The following is a 14,944-nucleotide window of genomic DNA, read 5'->3' as shown; positions in this document are numbered from 1 at the left end:
TCACATAGAGAATGAACTTCATTGTTAACACTATCAGACATCCTTCAACAAGCAATTTCAGGCAATTGCACGTCAGTGTTTTTTAATTGGAGATAAGCATTTTTTTAATAAAAATGTTTAATGCCTACACCTATTACCATCAGTCTCAAATTTTGAGTTCTGCACAGATTTACTATATAGCAGGTGTAAGAAAAAACCTATAAAAGAAGGGTAGAGGAGCTGCTGTGTTGGCTACTCAGTATGTGACTACTGTATATGTAAGCTTTTATTCCTCATACGTATTTCTGTGGAAGCAGCTGCTTGGGTAAACATCTCATTTCTACCTTTGCAAAATGCAGTATCAAAACAGTAAGAGGTACGAAGTTATGTTTTGATAATTTCTGCATACTCACCAAATGTTAAACTCATGTAGAAAGGGCTTCATAGCTGAAAAAATGGCAGCAACATTTCAGAGGGCTTTTCTACAAGACGACTTGTTCTACTGAGGAAGCAATCTTGAACACACTTACAAGTTAGTAAGCACCACTGAAAACAGCAGGACTTAACTTTAAATAAGTACATAGATTGTATTGTTAATGTATTATCTAGAGAGCTTTTTTCAAGGTTAATTACAGGTACTGTATAAAATAGGTAACAGCTTTATTGATTTACATGATGGGAGTCATAACTTGTAATTCAGATATTAAATTACATAAGATGGTGGGTGGGAACATGGAACACCTATAGAATAGCCTAACTAACAGTAGAAAGGCTATCTTACTACCACCTTGAAACCTTCACTTTTACCAGACAACAGGACACCCATGTATTTACCCATATATACTGCTACATAAGTGCATAATACAGCCATAGACATATAATCAAAAACTACCCCCTCTTGCTTTTTTGGCTTTTGCCTGTACATTAACACCTTGTGCTTATTTTGTCTGTGCAGCTTAATATATTTCATAATGTGTTGCTTCATATTTATGCAGTGCAGAGAATTTTAGAAAATAGTATGAAATTCACATTAGATTCTTTGAATTTAAAAATGGAGCAGTTTGGGAAAGGGGATTGATTTGAGGCTGGGGGGGGGATTAATTCCATGCATCAAGTAGTGTCTGTTGGCCCCCATAAGCTAAGTACAATACCACTGAGTTCTGTGCAGAAGACATTGGGAATGTCTCACTTGCTGGCACATTCTGGAACGTTGGTGGCAACATAACTAAAGGCCATCTCTTGTCTATATTAGATGCAGTAGTAGTCTCTTGTCTATAGAAGCTCATGCCACAATAAACCTGTTAGTCCTTAAGGTGCCATGGTAAAAGACTACTGTGGCTGCGCCCTCTCGGGTTTGGCTTCTTTATACAGGCATCTGTTGTGCTGAAGAACTCTTAATATTCCAGAAGACAAAACATGGCGGCTTGATTAGAACTGTGCACTTTGCTCATCTCAGTTACCATTTGCAGGATTTTAAATAGCACACACAAAAGAAAACGGCTGCTTGTTGCTACTTTTGCCAAGATCTAAGCGGTGTACATATTTGCCTAATTGTACAGATTGACCTTTTCTTGGAAAGTTAATGTAAAAAGAAAATATACCATGAGAAACAAAGTGCAATCTTGTAAATATAATTGGCACCGTTTGCCAGGATGTAGTACGTTATCACATTTTGCAAAATTTTATTCAGTCCATGGTGCTCTGTCTTTATTCAAACATTTCATAATGACGTGTTTGCCGTACACGAGGAACCATGTCCACAAGTAGTCTGGAAATGAAAGCACATGTTGATGAAGGACAAAAGTCACAAGTTGTAAGCAGAAAATCATGGACAATGGTGCTGGGAAGATTTTTGAGAATATATCTTTGTATTCTATCCAGAGCTCAACCACTGCAAAGTAGATTTTGATAAGGTGGATTCTAAAAGGTGTTCTAAGCAAGGCATGCAATTGTAAGTCACCCAATACATTGATATTTAAGCAATGAAACTTTGTAGTAATAAGGTAGTAAGGGCAATGGCAAATAATGACGATACACCACAGCAAAGTAAGTGCAACATCTCAGGAAATGGTGTTGAGGTTGCTACCCCATGCCTCAAGCATCATATACAAGGAACAGATCATCACAGTATCTCTTAAGCATGCAAACACAAAGAATAAGGTGAAAAAAGGAACAACTTCACTTACTTCGCTCCATAGGCAAATATTGTCAGTCCAATTAGAACACCTATACTTCCATCCAGGTACCAAACAGCAGCATTGTGTTTAAAAACCTCTGCACTTATAAGTATGGAGAATCCCATTATTCCTCCTACCAGAGAGTTGAAACCTGAAATAAAAAGTATAAATTTAGACTTGTCCAAGAACCAAAGAGTTTGCTCATGAGTTTAGTGAGTTACATGCGTACCATTTTCAACTCACATAAAATAAACCCACTAAGAAATTTAAGCTTTTCCAGGTACTGGCCACAAGATGTCACTCTGATCATGTGTCTCACATGAAAATACTGTACTGACCACTTTGATACTGCAAGGTGTGTTTTTATCAGACTTTGCTTATATTTACATTATGATAGTTAGGAATCTAGGATAAGTGCAGAGAACATGCATCTGCCTTCATCTCAGAGCTTGTTCTGTAGGTTTTAAGGAAACCTACAAAAGCTTGGCTAACTCTCAACCACCCTTCATTGCCTTTTTCCTAGAGGTCTCTCTATATATGGTAAAAGAGCCAGAGTGTCTGAGCCTTTAGGAATTCATAAGCAGCAGCTCAAGTAATCCTCTGCATCCAAGTGCTAAGGATGGTTTTTGCCTTGGAAGTTCCACCACGCATCCCACCTTCAAATACTTGCACTTCAAACTACTCCATTTCTTCCTACCGGTAGTTCTCACTCAGGTACCCACACCATTTTACAGCAATGCGAACCAGGCATTCTAACTTCTCTCTGTAATGCAGTTTCACTCTATGCATGTCTATCCAGCATCTGCCATCTTCACACCCTATTCGTAATTAGATTCCTCCCATCTCTGCTGCCTCTTAGGGTGCTGGTCCAAGCAGAATGCTGTCTTTGGGTGCTTCCAGATGCCGGCCAATAGGCATTTCAGATCAGACTGCTATGTGTGTATTCAACATGTTAGTTTTCACACATTCCTGTTTGTTTCCCCCCGTCATGGCTATTCATTGTGTCAGCATCGCCATTGAGCCAGTGCCACCAACTGGACTCACACACTTCAGCCCCGACTGGGCCAGGCGAGCTGGGGTAGCACTTCCAGAGACCACCTTCTGCACAGGAACAGGTCAAAGTGCTGTGGACTCACAGCTTAGAGTTGTGAGCACCGGATTCACTCCAACAAGAAGAAGTCATCGCACAGCAGAGTACTGCAGAGCATAAATGACTCGGAGAGCAGCTCTGTAGAATATCTTCTTTATTCTATCTACAACTATAATACACAACTATATACAGAGCTAAATGAGGTCTAAACAAAAAGCTGAACTGCACTGAGTGTCTGCAGCTACTCTTAGCAACAACCTTATCTATACACACGATCTCTAACACTCAGTCTCTCTCTCTCCCCGACACTTTGATGTGAGGCTGGAGCGGAATAAGTAGAGAGCAGAAACCGCCCCTCCTCTCTGAAGAATCAGCAGAGAACATCAGCAGATTCTTGGATATGGGAGGGGTGAAATCTCCTCACATTACTGTTCCACTGCTTGCCACTCGCAGGAGAAGATGGAGGTTGCTGGAATGACTCTGGAGGGCTTTTTGATTGTACACTCAAGTTACTCCTACCCTGCCATTCATTGCTTTTCTGTTCTGGGCATGCCCCGAGGCACTGATGCACTTTGCCATCACCACCTAATCATATCCATTAAGGTGCCAAATGTGTCCTGGGAGGGGGGGTGCCTTATTTCATGAGCACCCAATCTCTTGCTGGGGGTGGGCCACCGAAGATCTCCTTGGGGGGAAATCACTGGAATGAAAAATACTTAAAAGGGCAATAAAAACAGCAAAAGCACCCTACTTCAACTCAGCCTAATGGCAATCAGCCTTCCCTTGTTTACCATACTAACACCTAGGGATGCTAGGTACCTATCTGGCTGGCCACGAGATGTCTCTCCTGTGCAGTGAGAAGTCTTTGAGAAATTGCAGTCCTGACTAGTGCTGGTGAAACATAAAATACTGCCTTGTCTGTTGTGCTGTTGCTGTTCTATCCATGTTTCAAAGGGGCTACTAATTATACTGCACAACAAAATAATATTTTACTTAACAGAATTGGTATATCGCTTTACGTAGCGGTTTACAAAGAATATAGTTTAGACTGTGGGAATCATCACAAACAGAAGAAAGCTTGGAGAATGGGACTTGCCTACCCTCCATCCCAGCCCCCCAACTTTGTAATTTGATTACTTTCAGATTCTAATGAAATTTGCATTTGGAGAGAAAAGGATTAATGAGGCCAGAATGACTGCTTAAAGTTCCTTAATAGTCAAGCTGCCAGCCTCATCCTTTGTTAGGAAAGTTACAGGTAAATAGCCCAGAATCCCCAAGAAAATAGAGTTAAGAAGCATATCTCCAAACTAAGGATAACCTTAAGCAAGTGTGTACATGCACACATTTGCCCATAGAAAGATATAGACAGAAACAAAGAAAACGGCAGTTCGACTCAGGAAGGCAGAATGAGCTTTTGGAGAACTGATGTAGGAGCAGTGATTTCAATAATGTTATGTTCTGTCTCCACCTATGCTCAGCTTGTGTATCTATAAATAACTTGAATATTACAAAAAAAACAACAACTATTAAATCACCAATGATTTATTTTCCAAAGGTAGCCAGACCTGGATGAGCACTGCCCCTAGAAGATTTCACCACTTGGAGAAATGGTAGTGTACATAATACTATTCCTGGGTTCACCTTATGTGTCAGTAGCAAGGTCTGTCCAAAACATTTGGGCACCTAAGGCGGACGTCCAAATGGCACTCCCCCTCCAGGGGCAGGGGAAGGGGGTGTGGTGGGTGCAGAACGCCCTAGGTGTCACCATTGAGGGGGATGACAAAATGCCGAGCGGCACTCACCTGGGACAGACGCTGTGGCTCGGGTCACACAAGCTCTGCGCTGCCCATATGGTCCGCCCACTGCCTCCCCCACCCCACCTGTAGGGCAGCTGAGTGGGAGGAGGCAGGCAGACTCCCGAAGCCCCATGGTGTGGCACCCCAGGCGCCCAAGCAGTTTCCTCCGCTGCTACCCCCCTCACCAGGGAAGAAGGGGTGAGGGAAGATTTACAACAGAAACAAGTGGTGGTGGAATCTGCTGTCCTGGTGGTTCATGCTGCCTGAAGCAGTTACCTCACCTTGGCTCATGGGTGGGCTGGCCCTGATCAGCAGCAATTTACCAGGGTAAATAGATAGTTCAGTTATCTATTGTTATCCACACCTGCTGACCAGGTTCCATCTTGAGCCTTCCCAGATACCATATTGTCTCTGTTAACTTGAGAACATTGGCAAGCATAATATATGCCTCCTCACTTAGCATGTTTTTAAACAATTAACTAAGACTAAATACACGAGACATCTGCAGACTTAAAAAAAGAAATCCCTGTTAGATAGAAAATGCTGAATTCTGCACCCCACTCTGTGCTGTCTAAAAGAAACTTACAGTTCCACAGGCTGTCACGGCAGGAAGCAAATTAACAGGAATCAGAAAAGTGCTAACAGGCAAAAGAGACATACTAATTCACTTTGTGCAACTGCTGCTTCCACCCCCTTGCTGTATTGCTTGCTAGTGGGTGAGAATCTCACCCTCCCAAAGATTATATTCCACCAAAAGCCAAAAATACAAAGAGAGAAATCTGTGTGTAGCTGCCTGACTAAAATAGCTTGAATGCACAGACACCAGGCTAATTACAGAGTTCAGTCTCTAATTTAGCTAACAATAAAATCAGCAGCAACACAATTATCACGACGACGTAATTAATGGAAGAGAAGTTCCTCAGCTATTTGCAAAATGCAGGACTAGTTGAAAACACTGGTAATCGTGGCCTATTAAACAGGTAGAGAAGTGGGACAAAACATTCCATCAGTTTTACCACTGAGCCAATTCAGATGGTCTTATCTTGGTTTAATAAGTAAGAGATATGAATGGGCCTTTTTTATCAACACACACACCGCTTTGTGAGAGCTGCAATTAAACCCGGAAGTCTCTAATTCCCAGTTTTGATGAAACTGACATCTGGTGAAACTATGGTGACCAGCTCTTAACAAGCCAGGGTATTTAAACACAACTTCCAACCATGGTTAGAGACTTCCTGGTTTAAATAACGATTGGAAAAAGGGTCTGCACAGACAGGCAAAAACTCCTTAATATTTGGCTTATTCATCAGCTGAAACAACTGTTATACAGTGGTACCTCGGGTTAAGAACTTAATTCGTTCTGGAGGTTCGTTCTTAACCTGAAACTGTTCTTAACCTGAGGTACCACTTTAGCTAATGGGGCCTCCCGCTGCCACTGCCGTGCGATTTCTGTTCTCATCCTGAAGCAAAGTTCTTAACCCGAGGTACTATTTCTGGGTTAGCGGAGTCTGTAACCTGAAGCGTCTGTAACCTGGAGCATCTGTAACCTGAGGTACCACTGTAAATGGCCCATCTTCAATGGGTCCTTTAATACAGGGGTGGCTAACGTTGGAGTCTATGGCTGCACTGACCCAGGGTGAATCCCCTGGGGGCCATGCAGAAAAGGAGACATGGCCTTACTTTTAAACAAAAAAACTGACCTTTTTTGGGGGGAAATCCTTGTATAATTCATTCAGAAGCAGTAACACCAAGCACAACCTTCACCCCCAAAATTGCTTTCATTGATTAAGCAGCTAGACTTGACACTGAACTTCTGGGTAGGAGGATAAATTCCCAGCAAGGCACATCTGTTTTTGGGACCCCCAACATTGGCAGGAAAGGAGCAGCAGCTGGCACAACTCCAGAGCAGGCAAACTTTTGCTGCCTCCATGCTCTGCTTTTGCTGCTGCTCTTCCTGAAAGGAAAGGGGGAAAGCCAGACCATTCCTGGGGGACCACAGAGAGAGAGAGAGAGAGAGAGAGAGAGAGAGACATGCAAAAATCACTGAAATGTAGCAGCTGGCCTTGATTATAGACGGAGTGATGGAGAAATTAAACAATTGTTTTTTGGGCTAAAGAGGGGGCATTTGTGTTGAGTTAATTACCATTGCACACTCACTCCAGTACTTTAGCCTCCAAGTTTCAGTAGTTCAGACTTAAAAGCATCTCAGCACTCTCATCAGCAGTCATGGATTTTCTTTTTTAAAAAAAGAATTGCCACAATTGTTTGCTCACAGCTGATGGCTCTGACAGCTGTGATGATGTGAAAGCAGTCAGCTTTTTCTGCTACCACAAGCACCGCTTGCTCCTCCAACAGTTGTGATCCTTCTTCAACAGTCAAATCATCTAGGGAAATTTTACTCATGACGCTATACCCTACAGAATATCACAGGGAAGTATTTTCACCCATCCCAGGAGCTGGAAAGAGCAACCCTGACCCTCCTAAAGGAGCCTGTTCCAATGCTTTAGTTTGTGACAGTGAGTCTCCTGTTTCTTACAACCAATGTTCCACTGTGAGGACAGGGGCTTATACTTAGAAAGAGAAATGGTCTTTAAGGTACATAGGCCCCAGGCAATTAAGAGCTTCAAAACATAAGAACCAACACTAGGAAGCTAACCAGCAGCCAGTACAACTGCTGCAATACTGAGTGAATATGGTCTCACCTCCCAAAATGTACCAGTAGGAAAGCAGTGGCATTCTGCAGCTTCCAAATGATCTTTTTGGCACTCTCTCGCACAAAGCGCAATGCAGTGATCATTCCTAGAGACTATAAAAGCTCAGTACACATGGCTTGACCATTTCCAATAAATACCGGAGCTTAGGTAACACAGATTTTTTTAACAAAATAATGCTTATATGTTACTTTTCAACAGATCTGAACCATATTTACCAGTAATTGCATTAAATTGAAATTGGTATCAAAGCATCTGTTTCCAGCTTTTGTTTTCAGGATCACAGAGAGGCACCATGCCTCAGAATACCACACAGCAGGAAAAACCTATTGCACTCATGTCCTGCTTGAAAATCCTATTGCACTCATTTGTCCCACATGATGGACCACTGTGGGAAACAGGATGATTTCACTAGGTAGCCTTCGTCTGTGCTCCCTACTTGAATTTCCACATGTCTGCTGTCTTGACTCCTGTGGAATTTTTCATTTGGAGCAAGACAAACGGGTTGTCCCCAATAAATAATTACAGTATTCTTGCTGCTGTTTGACATCTTTTTATGCACTACACAGCAGCCTGCATGGACGAAACCATCCAGTATCAGAAGAAGCCTATGATCTGGCCATGTTTTGTGGGCCTCTCATTTCCTGCAACACACACACTCCATCTGACTACTATTAATGCATTCAAGCTCTCCTGACTTGCTTGCAAATATTATTACTATTATTAACTCCTTGGGATTTACTGGTCTCCATGCTTTATTTAAAGGGCTACTTCCATCCATCGTTTTGTCACTTGGAATGTCTTCATTTTTCTATAGCTTACAGTTGTCAGAAATGCCTGAAATAAAAATCTCTGCAAATCAGGGAAGCTAAGGCTGCATACATACATTTAAAGCAAGCACCCCCCCCAAAAAAGAATAATTTGTTAAAAGTGCTGGGAATTATAGCTCTGTGTAGGGTAAACTACGGTTCCTATTAATCTTGGCGCAGAGGAGGGCGGTCTGTCCTTACAGCATTTGGTGATTATCCAGTCCGAATCAAATGTTTAATTTAATAGTAAGAAACTCAACAAATCTGTCAGCTGCATGTTAACTAGTAGCTCATATCTGTAGCTGTTTTTGTATTATACCTTATGTTCATCTCACTCATCTTTCATCTTATATAAAAGTAGCCAAAACATATAGGAATGTGATACTTGCTACTTACCATCAGTTAACAATGCTCTGCTTGTGAGCACATTCCCCAACATAAATTTGATCACTGCCAAGGTAGTACAAAGGATTCCACTTAAAATAGAAACACTATATAGAAAGTTATCCTGGAAAAGAAAAAAGAAAAATATATTATGTGTCACTTTTGACATGTAATACAAAGCTGTCAAATAAATGTACAGATCTGGGCCCGAGCAAAACGCTTCTGGAGGTGGCTTTGGCTAGATATATCTGAACAGCTGTGAGTATGGGCACATGAGCAATTCACACACTTATCTCAATCAGAAAATGTTATCTTCGAAAGGGAACTACATTTCTCTCCCATAGGGATATGTGAGAGTGTTGCTCTTACCCTCTCTGTGCAAGAAAGATCAACAACTTCCCCATTCAAACATACTTCAGGAGCATGAAAAAGGTGCAAGATTCAGCAGCACATCTGCTGGAGCACACCAAAGCCTTCCAGGATGGATCAAAATCCACAATGGCTGAGAAGAAAAGGAGAAACTAGCCCCTAGCACAGAGCCATCTTTCCCATTGGGTGGGCTGGCGGGCGTGCAGCTTCCTTCCCAAGCCTCCGCGGGAGGAGAGCGATCCCCACAGAGGCATAGGATGGAAGCTGCGCCCCGCCAACTGTATGGCTGGCGGACGTGCAGCTGTCTTCCCAAACCCCCGCGGGAGGAGAGCGATGCCCGCAGAGGCTTGGGAAAAGGTCGACAACTCTGGGAAAAGGGGGTGGGGCGTCGGATATGCTTAAAATGGCCCTGCCCTAGCAGCTTGTCTGGCAAGTATCCTGGAAGGGGGGATTAAGTTGCAAGGATGTGTACTATGAGAGTAAACATACAGGTTCTGGGCTGGTTAGCTGCCAGCCCTGAATATGACCACTGATAGGTATATAGCAGAAAACAAGGGTTATGGAGAGTGGGAAGGGGGCAGCCATGGGAGTAGCCAGGATTTATTTGGGGGATAGACTTTATGTTTGGGGGACAGAACAAAGTCATCTGCAACACACCTGGTCAGTTAGTTAGGTATTTTTATATACGTACCTGATTTGGGGGGGGGCAGCTGCACCCTCCTGGTTATGCCCATGGGGGCAACTGTGACTCCCTCCCCGCACTTTCCTCTAGCATTATATAGGAATAATGAGAAGGAGAGGAAAAATGAGACCCATTCTCTTTCCCAGATTCTCTGCTCTATCAGTGCTCATATTCAGGGTCGCTAGGCAGTCCTAAACCTGATCCCTCCATCTCTTTATAGAACAGGGATGGGGAAGAATAAAAGGGTCCATTTCCCTGTCACCCTTCCAGAAATGCCTCTCCTGCCTGGCCTGGACATTTCAAACCAGCCTGAAACAGGAAAACTCTCCTTAAGGGGTAGGGATACAGCGCAACATTTCATTGCACATGCCACATGCACTGTCTATTTTTTAGCTAGAAATAGGTTACCGTATATACTCGAGTATAAGCTGACCAGAATATAACCCGAGGCACCTAATTTTACCACAAAAAACTGGGAAAACTTATTAACTCATGTATAAGCCGGTTCACCACACCACTACACTCACTCTGGTGGACTGGAGTGTGTGTGTGTGTGTGCACGCACGCGCACACAGCAGAGGAGGCTTCTCCCTCCCCCCAACCCCTCCCATCCCCCTGCCTACCTAGGGTGCTGCTGAGAGGCAGAGGCTGGTGGTGGTGGCAGCAGCGGAGAAAGAACAAGCAGCCCAAAAGGGCTGCTTTCAGGCTGCTCGTTCCTCCTCCGCCACCGCCAACAGCGGCAAAGGCGGCGGAGGAGGAAGGAGCAGCCCAGAAGGACCCTCACTTGAGTATAAGCTGAGTGGGGCTTTTTCAGCATAAAAAATGTGCTGAAGAAGTAGGCTTATACTCGAGTATATGCAGTATCATACCAACTAAGATCTAATAAAACAGTATTCTCATTCTAGGATTTTATTTTATTTCAAAGTTGCATGCTCCATGCAAATATTATGACTGAACCACTCTTGACAAGCCCCAGCTTTATTTAATACAAGTAAAGAGCTGAAAAGAAGGAACAGAGGAGAAAAAGCAAGTGTAGGAGACTAAAGGAATCCAGTTTTCAAGTACTTGAGACCAGCAAGATCTGTTCAAGGAATCCCTGCAGTATTTCAATGCATCCACTGAGTGGAGCTACTCACCACAATATCTGTATGACTATTCTATGCTTCTTTACAAATACAGCTCCCAGTGCTCTCCCACTCCACCACCTGCCCCAGGATTCCCACTACCACCAGTACCAAGTACCACTGACAAATATGCAACTAGTACAGCCTAGATTACCTTTGGGAGGCAGAATGAATGAGCTGAATTAGGAGTAGGCTTGTGCACCTGAGGGTCTAGTGAGTTGTGTTGTGCACCACAGGGTCAAGGATAAAAGATACGGCAAGAGACAAGTGGAAGTGCTTGTTATGAAGATGAAAACTGAAATGGCAAAGAGATGGGCAGTGACCTGGTATCAGCCATCACTGGTAACACATCAGGAACCTCAACAGCATCCCACTTGGTGTGAACGATTACCTTTCCAAATTAATTCATCTTCCAGAAAACTGATCAGAAGAGACACTTTAATATGGTACTAAATTAATAAAATAACCCTGACCATCTGCTGCCATGTCCCCCAGGACCTTTCCTCTTTGTCGCCTCAGATTACCTTCTTGCCATTGCTTCTGAAAATCATTAAATAAGGAATCAAATCCATCGAGATTCATTGTTCGCTACCTCACTAGATTTTAATTGGAGCAACAGCACTGAATTAGAAAGAGAAGATTAATTTTTTTTTATAAAAAAACCTAAACACTTCCATAATCTGCAGCCTTCTTTTGTTTGAAATGAAACTCATTTTTGTCCAGTTGTGCCATTGTTTATATCTGCATAAGTATATCCCATTCTATCCTAAACATCTTTGCTTGTGACATAATGCAGCTACAAATAATTATGTATTTAACTACATTTTACACTATGCTTTGATGTTACACTGCCATAGCCATTCCAGTTACAAAGCCATTTATAAATCCTATACTAAGTACACCCACAGCAAATCTGTGAACAAAGCAAAGTGTATACACAACAGACCTGAATGAATAGAATCAAGCCTTCTCCCTCAATAATTGCAATGTTTTTTAACTTTTCCTTCTCTCTCTCTGTCTCTCTCTCTCTGTCTCTCTGTCTCTCTCTCCCTCTCTCTGTCTCTCTCTCTCTAATATTTTGCTTAGAAGACTGCTGGGCCAGAAAGACCTCATCTGCCGAGCTTGTTTACTTGTTCACAAACCTTAATTTGCACCTCTGCATACATATCTATTAGCATATGCAAATTTCTATCACAGGTCTGTGCTCTGAGTCTTTTCAGTGCTTGATTGTGCCCCTGATAGGGAAGAAGTGGGGGAAAGAACAGGGCAGACTTTTCTGACCTTTTTCTTTATGGTTATGCAATGATTGAACTGCATGGCAAGCTGAAATCTTATCATATATTTCACCATACTAGCAAATCCATCTCAATAAAAGCACGCAGGGCATCACCATGGAAACTGCACATTACAAAGAGCAAACAAGGAAGGTATTTGTGGCCCACTACCATTCCTTGCTAAGGATTCCTTGCTGGATTCCTTGAATCCAGTTTTATGCTTACAAGTATAGTATGGATGCCCTCTAACCCAAAAATACATTGTTGAGTTGCAGTGACTTCAGCTGTTTCCAAATCACTTAATGCCCATCATCAAGGAGAGTGCTAGTTTCATAAACAAGCAACACACAACTTCAGGATTGCTCATACCTGAGGATGTTCTTTCAAGAGTGTTTCTTTCTTACTGCACTAAAACATTACTATTTGTTCCTTCATGCCTTGCACTGGGTGAATACTTTTGACTCAAGTGCCTTTCGCTCCTTTCAAGTAGGAAATTTAGGAAAAGGTAATTCTGTGTGATGGAACCTGCATTTGGTTAATGTACAACCATACTAACTGCAATGCAGATACAGTACTGCTCACAGAGAATATCTACTTCCCATAAATGAAAGTATGAAAACCAGAGTGTGCTGTAATTTAGACAAGGAAAGAAGGCACTTGGATTTGATCTTAATAAGGCAAAAAATAGAATAGCTCTCAGAAACTGGGGAAATGTTTAAAAACAACCATAGGTATAAACCAATAAATAATATTAGTATGAAATTGTGTCTCATACCACATCCGCTGTGTATTTGCAACTGGGTGGTGGAACTTCCTGTATGGGACTAAGATAAGCTATCATGCAGATGCACCCAAATTCCCTTTGTGCAAACACACACACGTGATATACTCCATAATTGATTTTTACCTAAACTGTGTTGTTGTTGTTTTAACTCCCAGAAAGGCTGGACCTGGGGGCCACAGGCCCTGCTGCCCAAGCTCTTTGATATTGCTACCCAAAGTGTGGCAGATGATGGAACTGTGAAAAACAAGTCCAGCATCTTTGTTCGGCCACTAGGTCGCAAGTGTATATACTGACCTGCACCAAAACACCACAGGGCAATTTAAAGCATAAAAATGTATTAACCACACAACCCAATAACATCAATTATTTAACGCTACAAAGCTGCTTTTGCTGTTCCTACGTCATTTCAATTTGGCATGCTATCACCTTTAAACCATATATATATAATAGCTGTAGCATAGTTACTACTGTTCTGTGAAGGAAGCATACTTTGATAAACTCAATTCATGGAGTGATCGAAGTCAATGCAATATTGTGTGCACACAACAGTGCACTCTCAAGAGGAATACCACCAGTTCCCCAAAATTAACCTTTTAGCAAATATACATCTAAGATCTGACTGTGTGCGCCAGCATAGTCGCAGATCTAGTAACGAACAGGATCAGTGGGTGAACTGCACTGCTGTAGTCCTAGTTTTCAACCAGTACATTGTGTCTCTTAGACCAGACGTATTTTCACTACTCATCTAAAAGCACAACTAGTGTTACAAATAATAGCTTCTTAAGATACATTTTTATACTGGAACTTCAGCTTTCCTTTGTTGTGGCAAATAAAGTAACCTTATTCCCATCCTAGCAAACAACATCCTGGATCATACTAATGAATGTAAACTGCACTGCCACTGCATGGATGATACTGCTGCCTGGGGAAATAAACTCACTCCCTGAATTGCAAGTAGCTATTGATTTAGCACACCAAGCAAATGGTTGTACTCTCCCTGGCCCTTTGAGTTGCTTTATCAAACAAGAAATCATATGCATTTTGTGGTACGTAACAAAAGAGATAACCTATTTTTGGGGATATGGAATTATAATAAATTATAATGAACTGCTGAATTTACAGTCTACAACAAGGGGAGAAAAACTCAAAAAGATTGTTAGTTCCTCTGAACTAAATTAATAGCTTAACTGAAAAATATGTCAAGACTAACAGCACTCTTGAAAGTAACTTTCAGAAAACCATTTTCAAAATATGGGCTGTTTTTCGTGCCACTATACCAAGCCTAATAATCTCTGGTTGCATGCAAAGTGCTCTAGTGCAAGGAACTTAAAAAAAAAAAAAAGACAATATATTTCAGAAAGCAGGATATTCAGTAAGGTTACAGCATTATTTTAGACCAATTCTCAGCGGGTTACCTTCTCTTAGAAAGTACAGAGATCATTTAGAATTAGCCCCAAGTGCACTTATCAGGGGCTTGCCTAGCTTTTACTTGCTCACTATAGTAAAGAGCCCAAGGCCAGCATTTTTCCAGTTATCAGAGTGATGCCACTACCAACGCAATTGCAAAGCTGAAATGATTTTTTGGATGATGCAATTTGCAACAGAGGGCAGTAGCAGGCCACAGGAATATAAAATGAGATGACAAGAGTTGCAGCAAGCAGAGTCAAATCAATCAAAGAAGACAGCAACAAAGTTATCTCTGAGTGCTATCTACAGGTCATCAACAACCCATCCTGGACTGTGGGGGGAAAAACCTCATTCAAGT

The 14,944-nt window shown here is 42.1% G+C and overlaps 1 protein-coding gene across 4 annotated transcripts in view; it reads right to left on the bottom strand.

Annotated features, from left to right (window-relative positions):
• Positions 1–622: 622 nt before the first annotated feature.
• TMEM163 (transmembrane protein 163) overlaps positions 623–14,944 on the bottom strand; it is a 108,118-nt gene continuing 93,796 nt past the window's right edge. For all 4 annotated transcript variants that reach the window (XM_083583097.1, XM_083583098.1, XM_083583096.1 and 1 more), the window contains 3 exons: positions 8,959–9,070; positions 2,166–2,307; positions 623–1,747 (listed from right to left, as the gene is read on the bottom strand). In XM_083583097.1, coding sequence (XP_083439223.1) covers positions 1,687–1,747; positions 2,166–2,307; positions 8,959–9,070 — 315 coding nt within the window. In that variant the 3' untranslated portion in view covers positions 623–1,686. The remainder of the gene's footprint in view (positions 1,748–2,165; positions 2,308–8,958; positions 9,071–14,944) is intronic.

This window comes from Podarcis filfolensis (genome assembly GCF_964270895.1).
Source record: "Podarcis filfolensis genome assembly, chromosome: 1".
NCBI classification, from domain to species: domain Eukaryota; kingdom Metazoa; phylum Chordata; class Lepidosauria; order Squamata; family Lacertidae; genus Podarcis; species Podarcis filfolensis.
This window is presented reverse-complemented; position numbering and strand designations above follow the sequence as displayed.